The 12862-nt window shown below is 34.7% G+C and overlaps 1 protein-coding gene across 2 annotated transcripts in view; it reads right to left on the bottom strand.

The window, feature by feature from the left end:
- Positions 1-10439: 10439 nt before the first annotated feature.
- The window catches only part of JAM2 (junctional adhesion molecule 2), a 132117-nt gene continuing 129694 nt past the window's right edge, over positions 10440-12862 (bottom strand). For both annotated transcript variants that reach the window (XM_044670260.1, XM_044670262.1), the window contains one exon: positions 10440-10546. In XM_044670260.1, the coding sequence (XP_044526195.1) occupies positions 10514-10546 (33 nt within the window). In that variant the 3' untranslated portion in view covers positions 10440-10513. The remainder of the gene's footprint in view (positions 10547-12862) is intronic.

Raw genomic sequence — 12862 nt, 5'->3', positions numbered from 1 at the left:
CTGTGTGACTGGGCAAGTCACTGAACCTCCATTGCCTAGCCCTAACTGCTCTTCTGTCTTGAAACCAATCTTAGTATTGATTCGAAGACTGAAGGTGAGAGTTTTTTTTTTTTTTAAAGAAAAAACAGGTATCCCAGGAGAACATAATAAATAATAATAAAAAAAACCTCCTTAATACTTGAAAATTAATACAAGAAAACTTGCCAGGACTTCTGATTAAAAGAATATACATATTGTCTCCAGAAAACAAGAAAACACTCTATGCTCTATACACCAAAACACATAATGATTAAATTCAATAATTCCAATGTCAAACAAAAGAAAATTCAAGTAGCCAGGAGCAAGGTCTTCAAATATAAAGGGAAGGGAATTTTAGTAAGACTATTCCGTACCAACTTGAAATTCCATAAGTACTTAAAATATCCCCCAAAAGTAAATGAACTGAACATATAACAGAAAATGACATACTAAAATAAGCTTAATCATGAATGGACAAAGAAAAATGTTCAATAAAAGAGATGGATTTGAGGCAATCCTACAAACAATAAAACACAACAAAAACAACAGTGAGAGACATGAGCAGAGTATTTGATTTTGTAACACTTCAAACAACAGAAACAGAAAAAGGTAAGTAAATACAACTCCTAAGAAAAGAACAAATTGTGAAATACGATTCAATTTGTAGATGAATGATTAAAAAAAATAAACAAAATAGATTGGAAAATTATATAGAGATGTGTATAGAGGTTCAGAGAAATTGTAAATGAATATAAAAAGGCAGAGACACTAACCACATCTTTCAGAGACCATAGGCAATAAATGCAATAATTAAATCAGGAAACATGAAAAAATAAATGACAGACCTAAATCATGAGAGTCAAAGAGCAACATATAGAAACAATTATAATTAAAGGAAAGGCAGTAATAAAGAGACAAGATCTCAGAGTTTATAGGATGCAGGTAAAGGAAGTTACAGAAGAAAATTTTGTTAATATATCTTAAAAAATAGAAAAGATAAGTTCAATTATTTGAATATACATAAAATTTTTTCAAGCAATAAATAAAAGCATAAAAAAGGAAAATTTAAAATTAGTGGACAGTCTTTCTGATTAGTTATTAACTAAAACTAAAATGTGGTTGTTTGAAAGACTAACAAAATTCCTAAACCTGTAACCCTCTTATGAAAAAGAAAAGAAAAATAAACTAATTTTTAAAAAGATCAATGTATAATGGCAACAAAACCAGAAGAAATTAGAATTATCAGAACTTACTATACATCTGTGAACAAAACTAACAAAACAAAACACTATGGATTCAAATTTTTCTATTGCTATTTCTCCTCTGTAGGATATAAATTCTGACATTTTTTCCTCTTTTAACTTTTTTTCTTGTGGATTTTATTTGTCTTTTGAACTATTCTGGAACATCTTGTAGTTCCATACTGTCTTGTGATTTTGTAGGGCCACGTAGTTCATTAGCCATTGGTTTGTCTTTGTAATATAATAATGAGACTGAAGCAGGGAAAGATACAGCAAAGAGAATTGTAAGCCATTATGATTAACGAATATCCATTCAAAACTTTAAAATAAGACCCTGGTTTAAAAAAGACAACAGCAACTTTTTCAAGAAATCATTCATTATTACCAATATATATTAATGCCAAGGATGAAAGGATAGTCTAATATTAAGAAAACAATCAATAGGGGGCAGCTGGGTGGCTCAGTATATTGAGAGCCAGGCCTAGAGATGGGAAGTGCTAGGTTCAAATACAGCCTTAGACACTTCCTAGCTGTGTGACCCTGGGCAAGTCACTTAACCCCCATTGCCTAGCCCTTACCACTCTTCTGCCTTAGAGTCAATACACAGTATTGACTCCAAGACAGAAGGTAAGGGTTATTTAAAAAAAAAATCACTATAACTAATTATGTTAAAATAAACAAACAGCAACATCCAAATCCCTATCTTAATAAAGGCAGAAAAAGACTTTGACAAATTATACTTATTTATGCTAAAAATAAAGTATTGAGCCTAAAGTTTAAAAATTTAATTTTTATTATTTAAAATTGTTTAAATTATTGTTTATAATTTTAAAAAATATTTAAAAATATGATTAAATGAAAAGAAAAGAAAGCATTGAAACCCCCAAAACAAGTAATAAGTACAACAGTAGAAGCTTTCTCACCAAATTGGGAAGTTGGGTATAGATTTTTTTTCCTTGCAAATGCAATTTCATTTATTTTGTGAAAATATTGTGACAACTGGGAGTTCAAAATCACTCCAAAGACATAAAAAAACCCAAAAAACCAGAAATACACACACACACATAAACCATGGTGGGGGATTGGCAGGGGCAAGAGGGAGGGTCTTAAAGTTTTGGCAGACTATGTTAACCTGGCTCTCACCAAGGGGCTGGGCCTTGGGGTCCAATCCTCTCCCCAGGAACCTTGAGGATTAGATTTGGACTCTCCACCACGTTTTGGTGATGAAAGTGGTTTCCATCTGCCCCATCTCCAGAGAGTAAGGGGCAGACCCCGAGCGCTCCAGAGAAGTCCCTTGTTTTCAGACGATAGAGGGGAGATTCTCATAGTCTCTGAGTCCGGGGGAAGGGAAGAAGGAGGTCAGAAGGCAGGTGTGGGAGCAGGTAGACAATTCCCTTTTCCCTTTTCCCTGTATCATTTAGTTTCATTCTACAAATGTTACTAGTAGCAACAAGATAAGAAAAAGAAATTAAATAAATATAGTCAAAGAGAAGGCAAAATTATCCCCTTGTTCTTATGATGTAATAGTTTACTTTGAAAATCCTAGGGAATGGATAAATAAATTAATTCAGCAAAGTTACAGGCCACAAATGAACTCAGAATAATCACCACAAATCTGTATAATAACACAATCTAGGAATCAATAATAGAGAAATCCCACTAAAATGTTGCCATTAGGTCTTTTTTTTTTTAATGTATGCAGTTTATTTTTAATCCTTTATCAATGTTCTTTCATGTTATATTACTGTTCATTCAGTCTTACACTTCATGATTGCATGAACTTGTCCTTGAGGTTTTCTTGGTAAAACTACTGGAGTGGTTAGCCATTTCCTTTTCCCAACTATTCAGGACTATCTGCATTTTACAGATGAGAGATGGAGGCAAATATGGTTTAAATGACTTGCCTAATGTTATATATCTAGGAAGTATCTGAGGCTGCATTTGAACTCAGATCTTCCTCACTCCAAGCCCAATGCTCGATTGATTGCTTCAGCTAGCTGCCCTCATTCAAGTTTTTTTTTTATTTTTATTTTTATTTTTTATTTTTCTTTATTTTTGTGTTTGGACTTTCAATCCTTCTCTGAAGTTTTGGTCTTTTTTATCAATAATATCTGAAAGACTCCTATTTTATCAGATATCCATTTCTCCCCCTACAGCATTACCCTCAGTTTTGCCAGTAAGTTTTTCTTTCCTATAATTTTATATAGGTAATCTTCTGGAACACTGGGCTCCTAGTTCTCTGTTTATTGAAGCAAAGGCTACTAAATCACATATATTACTAATTGAGATTTCTTGGCAGTTGAAGTCTGTCTGGATGTCTGTAGTATTTTTTTCTTTTATTTAGAAATCTTTCTCAATCTAGATTTGGGTTATAGTGTTCCTGGGAATTTTCATTTTGGGGTCTCTATTAAGAGGTGACCTGTATATTTTTTATTTTTATTTTCCTTTCTGGTTATAAGAGATCTAGATATTTTTCTTTTTAAGATTTCTTGAAACAGAATGTTCTGGGTTTTTTTTTTTTTTTTGGTAATAACATTCAGAGAGCCCAGCGATTCTTGTTTTTTTTTTCTCTATCTGTTTTCCCAATCAGTTATTTTTTCTATGAGATCCTTATTTCCCCCTCTCTTTGTTCTAGTTTAGGGGCTTTGCTTTAATATTTCTTATTGCCTTATGGAATTATTTTTTTAAAATTTTTAATCATTTATTAATATTCATTTTTAACATGGTTACATGATTCATGTTCCTACTTTCCCCTTCTCTCCCCCCACCCATGGCCAACACACATTTCCACTGGTTTTATCATGTGTCCTTGTTCAAGACCTATTTCCAAATTGTTAGTTGCATTGGTGTGGTAGTTTCGAGTCCACATCCCCAATCATGTCCTCCTCAACCCATGCGTTCAAGCAGTTGTTTTTTCTTATATGTTTCCTCTCCTGCCGTCCTTCCTCTGAATGTGGGTAGCGTTCTTTACCATAAATCCCTCAGAGCTGTGCTGCTGGTACAGGCCATTAGGTCTTTTGAGCACGTGTTGTATTCTTGGTTGATACAATCCCCACATGGATTTTAGCAACGGTCAGCAACCTTTTTGGCCGTGAGAGCCATAAACGCCTGCGGAAGGAGGAGGATGGAGGCTGAAGGGCCCCCTGGGGTACATCCTGGGGCTCTGCCAGGACTGGCCGGTTGGGAGGTGGAGCCAGATATGGCTCGAGAGCCATACCTTGCTGACCCCTGGACTTTAGGCTTTGGTAGATATTCTGTCACTGGACCATTCTGGACCACTTATGGTAAAGAGGAGCCTTTTTGATTGGTGATAGAACTGGAACCAAGAGGCATTCAAAAAGCCCCAACCAGACAGGCTGACTCTCTTTTCTCTGTCGTTTTCCTCCCTGGTCAGAATTTGAGAAGGAAGACAAGACCTCCAGTTTAAGGAGGACTGTGGACTTGCTGAAAACGAATCAGAATTGGCTTGAAACTAAAAGCATATGGCCTTGCCATTGCTTCAGTTACTTTTGTTGAAGGTATACAAGTAGTTGCTTAGATAGAGCACTGGACTCAGAGTGAAGAAGACTCAAGTTTGAATCCTGACTGTGATCTCTCATTCTCTGTTTTCTCATCTGTAAAATGAGGATAATGAGTTGTGGTGAAGATCAGATGAGATGATTTGTAAATCGCCTTGCAGACTTTAAGGTGATATCTAAATGCTAGCTATAAGGATGACAAAATTGATAACTATTTTTTCCTGTTTTTAAGTGAATGAGATTGAAGGTGACTATAAAATCATGAGATTCCTAAAATCAGGAGAGCCAGCCACCAAAAGTACAATACCCAGACTCCGTGCTGGAAGTTGCTAGAATCCAGAAGGTGTAGAACCAAGTAATAAGTGGTCTATCAGGAAATAAGCAGGCTTATCCACCATTACTTATGCTACTTTTGGAAGTAAACTGTGAAAGGGCATTTTTAATTCCTTTTGTCTATTTTAAGTTAATCAATCAGGAACTTGAAGTATCCCTGCTTAACACTTAGTAAGTCACTAACAAAGAGAGTTCACAGAGAGTTCACACTTACTTAGACATTAACACTTAATCCTAAAAGACCACACTCACTGCCCCTCCCCCCAGCAGTGCTAGACAAATTGAGAGACTTTGATTGGTTCCTGAGATGTGATAGACCAGCCCACAGGGAAAGGAAGGAGAAGCCAGAGAGACAGGAAGTGACATGGAGAAAACTGCTTATAAAAGTCAGCTGAGGGCATTCTGATGGACTTCTGCTGCCTTGGTGGCTCTTGCTGAGGGAGGACTTCTGCACTCGTGTCTCTGTGTTGGAGGGTCTTCTGCCTTGGACTTCTGTGTTGGAGATTGATTCTAAGCTGGTAAGACTTGCTGAAGAGACTACCTCGACTCCTGGTTGGAGATCAGGACCTGAGGGAGCCTTTGTTGGAGTTGAGCTGGATTTCTTCGGATATGCAATTATAGGGTATTTAGCTAGGCAATATTTTCTACCTCCTTCCTGCATTTCCCTCTTTACTATCTCTACCCTGCTGTAATAAGGCTACTAAAGCTACTAATATAGTCATTGTTAATTTTTATAAACAGTGACCACAACAATTCTTTTTAACTCATTATTATTTTTGTCAAACTAAATTTTTAAAATTTTTATATTAGTCAAGCCTATTTTAAGGATTACAAAATATTATGGGATGTATGTCATGTGTAAACTGCATTAAGTTTCAGCCCACTCACTGTGTTCAAGTACCAGGGTAGTGTAGAGGGGATAATGTGCTCCCAGGAAATGTTTGTAATGTCTGTTTTTGCTATATGTACACAATGATGGGAATAACAAAAGCCAGTGGTGTTAATTGGTTAAACTCTGCTGGCTGCCCATCTTCTCCAGGATCAAATACAAAATCCTGCCGGGCCTGCAAAGCCCTTCACTAACTATTCCCTTCTTGCCTTTCCAGGTTCCTTACTGCTACCACTTGCTCTTTGATCCAGTGACATCTTCCTCCTTCCAGTTTCATGAATGAGACTCCTTCTCTTGGCTCCAGACATTTTCTCTGGCTCTCCTATGCCTGGAATGCTTTCCCTCTTCATCTCTGCCTCCTGCTTCTTTGCTTTACCGTAAGTTCCAACTAACACTCTACCTCGTATAGGAAGCTTTCCCCAAACTTTCTTAATTCTAGTACCTTCTTCCTCTTAGTTACTTCCTAATTATTCTGTATACAGTTTATTTGTACATGATTGTTTGCTTACTGTCACTCCTGTTAGAGTGAGCTCCTTTAGAGCAAGGACCATCTTTTGCTTCTTTTTGTGTCTTCAGCAATTAACCTGGTGCCTGATATGATTAAATGGAAATGGGACCCTAATCTCTGGCAACTAACAACAGGAGGAACTCACAAGAATGAGGAGTTTGAGTCACCAACACTAGATAAAACACAAATGCTTCTAGCCTTGCCCTAACTCTTTAAGGTTTTCTTTAGAACCCCAAGAGGAACATGTAACTAGGCTTGCTCTGGGAGGGTAAATCCACAGTCTCATTCCAAAAATAAATACAAAATATTCAGAAGTCAGTGCCAAAGCACATTTAATTTCTGCATAGATTCAATTTTAGAATATTCTTTTAAAAAATAGAGAATAAATTAAATAACTAGAGGAATATCCAGTGGTCATGATGGATGTGGCAACAGAAGAAAAATGACAATACTAATAAAGATAATTTCCAAATTGAGTGTTCAACCAAATTACCAAATATACCTTTATAGATCTAGGCAAATTAACAAAAATTCATTTGGAAGAACAAAACGCCTATATAATAAAGAAAAATGATGGAAAAGGTAAGAACGAAGGAGGCACAGCACTTACTAAACTATTTTCTTTTTTTATCAAGCAGCAATTGTCAAAAAACATTTGGTACTATTTTAAAAAATAGAAAAATAGACTGATAGGAAAGTTTGGACAAAGAAGAATAAGAAACCATTGAATTCAATAATCCAGGTTCAATAAACCTGATAACATACATTGCTTATTTCTTATATGATATGAAATACTGGGAAAACTAGCAAGCAGTTTAATAGAATTAAATTTAGGCCAGTATTTTATGTCCAATTCCACAAAAATTCAAATTAGTCATGTTATTTGAATTTAAAGATAATTCCATTAAAATTTTTGGAAGAGAAAAATATATACTTTTCCTAACTATGAGGATGTATTCTTTTTTTTTTTTTTTTTTTAATTTTAAACCCTTAACTTCTGTGTATTGACTTATAGGTGGAAGATTGGTAAGGGTAGGCAATGGGGGTCAAGTGACTTGCCCAGGGTCACACAGCTGGGAAGTGTCTGAGGCCGGATTTGAACCTAGGACCTCCTGTCTCTAGGCCTGGCTCTCAATCCACTGAGCTACCCAGCTGCCCCCGAGGATGTATTCTTAATAAAAAAATAAGGGATTAAGAAAGTTACAAAAGGTAAAAGAGATTATCATGATGAAACAAAATTATAAAATGAAGAGAAAAGTGACCAATAGGGGAAAATATTTGTATCAAATATAGTAGAAATATACCTCCAAAACTCATTCCTCCATAGAGAAATTGGTCAAAGGTTATGAAGAAATAGTTCTCTAAAGAATAATTGGAAACAATTAACAATCACATAAAGGAATTCTTCAAATCACTGAGAAATGCACATCAAAATAAAAGGTTTTACCTCACACTCAGAAAATTAAAGGTGACAAAAGATAGGAACAATCAGTGTTGTTGGGATTATGGAAGTACATGATTCAATATCCATATGGAAGGACATAATATAATGTGGTACTGTAAGGTGATTCAGCCATTCTGGAAAATAATTTGGAATTTTGCAATAAAAAAAAAAGTGACTCAGATGTTCATGCCCTGTAACCTAGAAATTTCACTGCTAAGTATCTACCAAAAAGAGGCCATTGTAAAAAAATAAAAAAGATTTCATATACATTAAAATAACTACCGCAGCACTTTTTGTGGTCACAAAGAATTGGAAACAAAGCAGAAACTAGTCATGGCTAAATACATTGAGAGACATGGATGTTATAGAATAGTATTGTTACAGAATATTATAAAATGACAAAAATGATGACCACAAGAGTAATAAGACATATAAACCAATGTAAAGTGAAGTAAGGAAAGTCTGTAAAACAGCAGAATTACAACAATGGAAAGAACAATAAGTACGACATAATCAAAACTGAATGTTGGGGCAAAACTAGGTGGCCCAGAGAATAGAGAGCCAGGCATGGAGATGGGAGGTGCTGGGTTCAAATGTAGTTTCAGAAATGTCTTAGATGTCTGACCCTGGGCAAGCCACTTATCCCCAATTGCCTAGTCCTTACTACTTTTCTACCTTTTTAAATTAAATTAAATTAAATTAAATTAAATTAAATTAAATTAAATTTAAATTTAATTTTGATTCTAAAACATAAAGCAAAGGTTTTTTTAAAAATAAAAAAGTATATTAATATGTACAAATGTGTCTATGCATAGGATGTTGTGAAATTATTTTTAAGAAGGTTGACTACAAAGAAGAGATAGGAGGGGATAGTGACCCCTTGTTCTTCTACAGAATTGTGGGTCTGGAAGTGTGGAACTTTTTTTTAATGCATTGATTGGTTTTGATGAATTTTTCTCTTCTTAAAAATTTTTTTATAAAAGAGGGGTGGATATGTGGGAGGAGGTGTATATGGAAACTTTAGGTGATATAAAAATAAACTATATCAATACAAATCTGTTTTTAAAATACATATGTGTGCCATTTATTTGGCCAATAGAAGATATATTTACTTATTTACTATACAAAATTATTTAATAAGATGGATTCCTTGTAATAACTCTCCTACTCTTGTGAGCTTCCTCAACATCCAAGTAGGGAAACATTGCTGTAGAAGCCATGGTGCTTCACTATATAATACATGAGTTCTCAAAATAAACGTGTCAATGAAGAATAGATTTTTTTTTGGCCATAAGAACATGTGTATTTTAAAGTAGTAATGACAGTGTGGCTTGTAACATTTTGCCCTCCATAGCTGCTTTCCTTGCCAAGCCTAGTTCCAAGTCCCTAGCTCTGAATGTATTAAAAGGAAGAGAAAGAAGAGGAAGAATTATTATTGTCATTGTCAATGACATTGCTGTTGTTACAGTGGAAACTTATAGAGATTTTTAAGGTTCATAAAGTATTTTTCAAATACTACCTTATAGGGGCAGCTAGGTACCTTAGTGGATAGAGCTTGCAAGCGTGGAGTCTGGTGGTCTAAGGCCCCCATGTGACCTCAGACACTTCCTAGCTCTGTGACCCTGGGCAAGTCATTAATCCCAGTTGCCTAACCCTTAGAGTCTAAGACAGAAGGTTAAGGGTGTAAGAAAAAAGACAAATATTATTTCATTTGATCTTTACACCAACCCTATGAATTAAATAATGTAGTAATTATTGTCACCAAATAGAGAACTATAGAAACTGAGAATCAAAAAGACTTGTCCATAGTCAGGCAACTGCTTAGATGCCAGAACTGGGATTTGAAACTAGGAATATCCTAACAGTTGTCTTTCCTGCTTCAAGCCTCGTAAAGCATATCACACACAATATGCATTTCTTGCTTTGATGAATGTTATTTTTTGTTGTGAAGCAGAGAAACAAAAGTAAAATGTAGGGAATTTATGCAAATATATTTCTCTATGAATTGCTTCTCATCTAAGTGTACATGGCTTATCTTAGGGTAGGAAAAAAACAGGATTTGGGCAGATATATGTTCAAATAGGCTCTTTATTTTGATGTGTGTTCTGATGCCCCTAGCCAGGTGCTTAGGAAGAAGGCAGATTATGCTGAGTTTTCTGGTTTTGAAGGGTAATCTGCCTTCAGTGAAGGCTATTTAAATGCTTTCTTTCAGAAACAGTGATAACTGAGGAGATCGCTAAGCATCCAAATAAGGTATAACTACTCAAAGAAATACAGAAATGCACACATACAAAGACATTGTGAGATTCAAAACTAACGAATCAGACAGAAGAGCTCCAAACAAAAAAACAAATCATTATGTCAAATGCTTAAGATTATTCCTTTAAAATGTTATACTTCAAATACTAATAGAGCACATGATAAAACTTTAACCAAAATTATTTTTCTTTTTTCATTATGTAGCTTTTGTTAAATGTAAGACAAGGCACAGGTTTTTAATATCATTTTTAATAGTTTGTTTAACAAACAGTAGTTTGGGTATGTCTCAAAGGAAGAAGTCTTCTAAATTACAAAGGACTTCGTGTGCTTAAAATCCTATGGGTAAAAAAAAAAGCATGTTTAATTATATAATTTCATTTAACAAATATATAGTCATTACCTATGCAAAAAACTTGTTTATAAATCTGTTTAATTTTTTTCTAAATAAAAAAGCCAAAAAAGTCAAGTAAGTGGCACAGTAGATTGAGTGCTAGAAATCTAATCAGGAAGATACAAATTCAATTCAGTCTCATACCTTTAATAGCTGTAGAATTGGGGGCAAAACATTTAACTGCTGCCTGCCTCAGTTTCCTCATCTGTAACATGGGGATAAGGATAACACCTAACTCCAAGTGTTGTCATGAGGATAAATGAGATCACATTTGTGAAGCACTTTGCAAACCTTAAAGTAATATGTAAATGCTAGCAATTATTATAGTAAAATAATATCATTTCACTAAAATGGATTCTAGTGTTGCATTTTTCACAATTCAATTAAAGAAAAACAAAAGTATTCCTGAGTCAAGAAATTCTTGAGTGGAATTGCTGAACAGAATAGACTTACAAATAGTAGCATGGGAACAGTATACTTTAGTAATCCTCCATATCTGTCTTCTTTCTTTTGTCACAGCAATTGCAAAGACTTGCCTATATTAATTATTAATCAGACCTCAAATTATATGAGTTGAAAGGTATCCTGGAGGCCACATAGTGTAGCCCCATACCAAACACTTGATAAATATCTGTAGAGAAAAAAGTCTACACACAAGTGCTAATCGTGCCTTTTTGATTATTCTAGAATAGCTGTATCAGTGGAACACAATTACCTTTAAATATTTTTTTTAATCATGTTGAAGAAGGAATAAAACTATTCTAGGATAATCAAAAGAGTACAATTAGCACTGGTGTGTACAGTTTTTTAAAGGTAGTTATCATATCCCCTGACTCCATACCCCTAAAGGCAGCTAGGCATTGAAGTAGGTAGAGGACTGACCTGCAGTCAGAAGACTTCCCAAGTTCAAATCTGGCCTCAGACACTTGATAACTGTGTGATCCTGGGCAAGTCACTTAACTCTGCTTGCCTCCATTTCCTCGTTTGTAAAAATAAGCTGGAGAAGCAATTGGCAAATCACTCTAGTAATTTGACCAATAAAACTCTAAATAGGGTCATGAAGAGTCAGACACTACTGAAAATGACAACAACAAAACTAATGTTCCCCCAAGTCTTCTCTTTTCCAGAATAAACAACTTTCATACATTCTTTTTAAAATTTATTTAATTTATTTTTTTAATTTAAAACCCTTACCCTCCATTTTGGAATCAAAAATGTGTATTGGCTTGTGTAGGCAATGGGGGTCAAGTGACTTGCCCAGGGTCACACAGCTGGGAAGTGTCTGAGGCCAGACTTAAACCTAGGACCTCCTGTCTCTAGGCCTGGTTCTCAATCCACTGAGCTACCCAGCTGCCCCCTTCATATATTTATATTTTCAAAGCCCTTCATCATTCAAGTCACCTTCCTATTTGTATGATTTCCTGCTAAACAATAGTCTTTTAAAATATTGCTTGATCAAAAATAATTGATAAAACCTTCTTGATCAAGGACACATGTAAAACCCAGTGGAATTGCACATTGGCTATGGGAGGGGAATGGGAGGAGGGGAAGGAAAGAACATGAATCATGTAACCATGGAAAATTTTTCTTTATTAATCAATTAAATAAAATAAAATAAATATTGCACCTAAGCCAAATGACATATAGTATAGTCTAAATATCTCAGATTAATAGAACTACTATTACCTCCCTTATTTTAGGCACTATACTAGACTTTTAAGAAAATTATTATTATTATTGAATTACATGTAGAAACAATTTTTAACTATTATCTTACAATTGGCAATGCAATTTTCTCCATCCTTCCTTCCCCCCTCCCTGAGATGGTAAATATTCTGATATTGATAATAGCAGGGCTGCCATGCAATACATGTTTCCATTTTCCTCATGCTGTTAAAAAAAGATACATATTGTACATATGAGAAAAAATAATGAAGGAAAAAGTGAAAAGTGGTATGTTTTCATTTGTATTCAGTCTCCAACAGTTCTTTCTATGGCTGTGGATAACATTTTTCATGAGGCCCTCAGGGTTGTCTTGAAACCTTACATTGCTGAAAATAGTTTAGTCCTTTATAGTTGATCATTATATAATATTTCTATTATTGTATACAGTGTTCTCTTGATTTTGCTCATTTTGCTTTGCAACAATTGATGAGTCTTTCTAGTTTCTGAATTCATCCTGTTTGTTATTTCTTATAGTGCAATATTATTCCATTAAATCATGTACCACAACATATTTAACCAATTATACTTGTCTTTTT

Source organism: Gracilinanus agilis, chromosome 3, assembly GCF_016433145.1.
Source record: "Gracilinanus agilis isolate LMUSP501 chromosome 3, AgileGrace, whole genome shotgun sequence".
NCBI classification, from domain to species: Eukaryota; Metazoa; Chordata; class Mammalia; order Didelphimorphia; family Didelphidae; genus Gracilinanus; species Gracilinanus agilis.
Note: the sequence above shows the minus strand (reverse complement) of the source record. Positions and strands in the feature narration are given on the sequence as shown.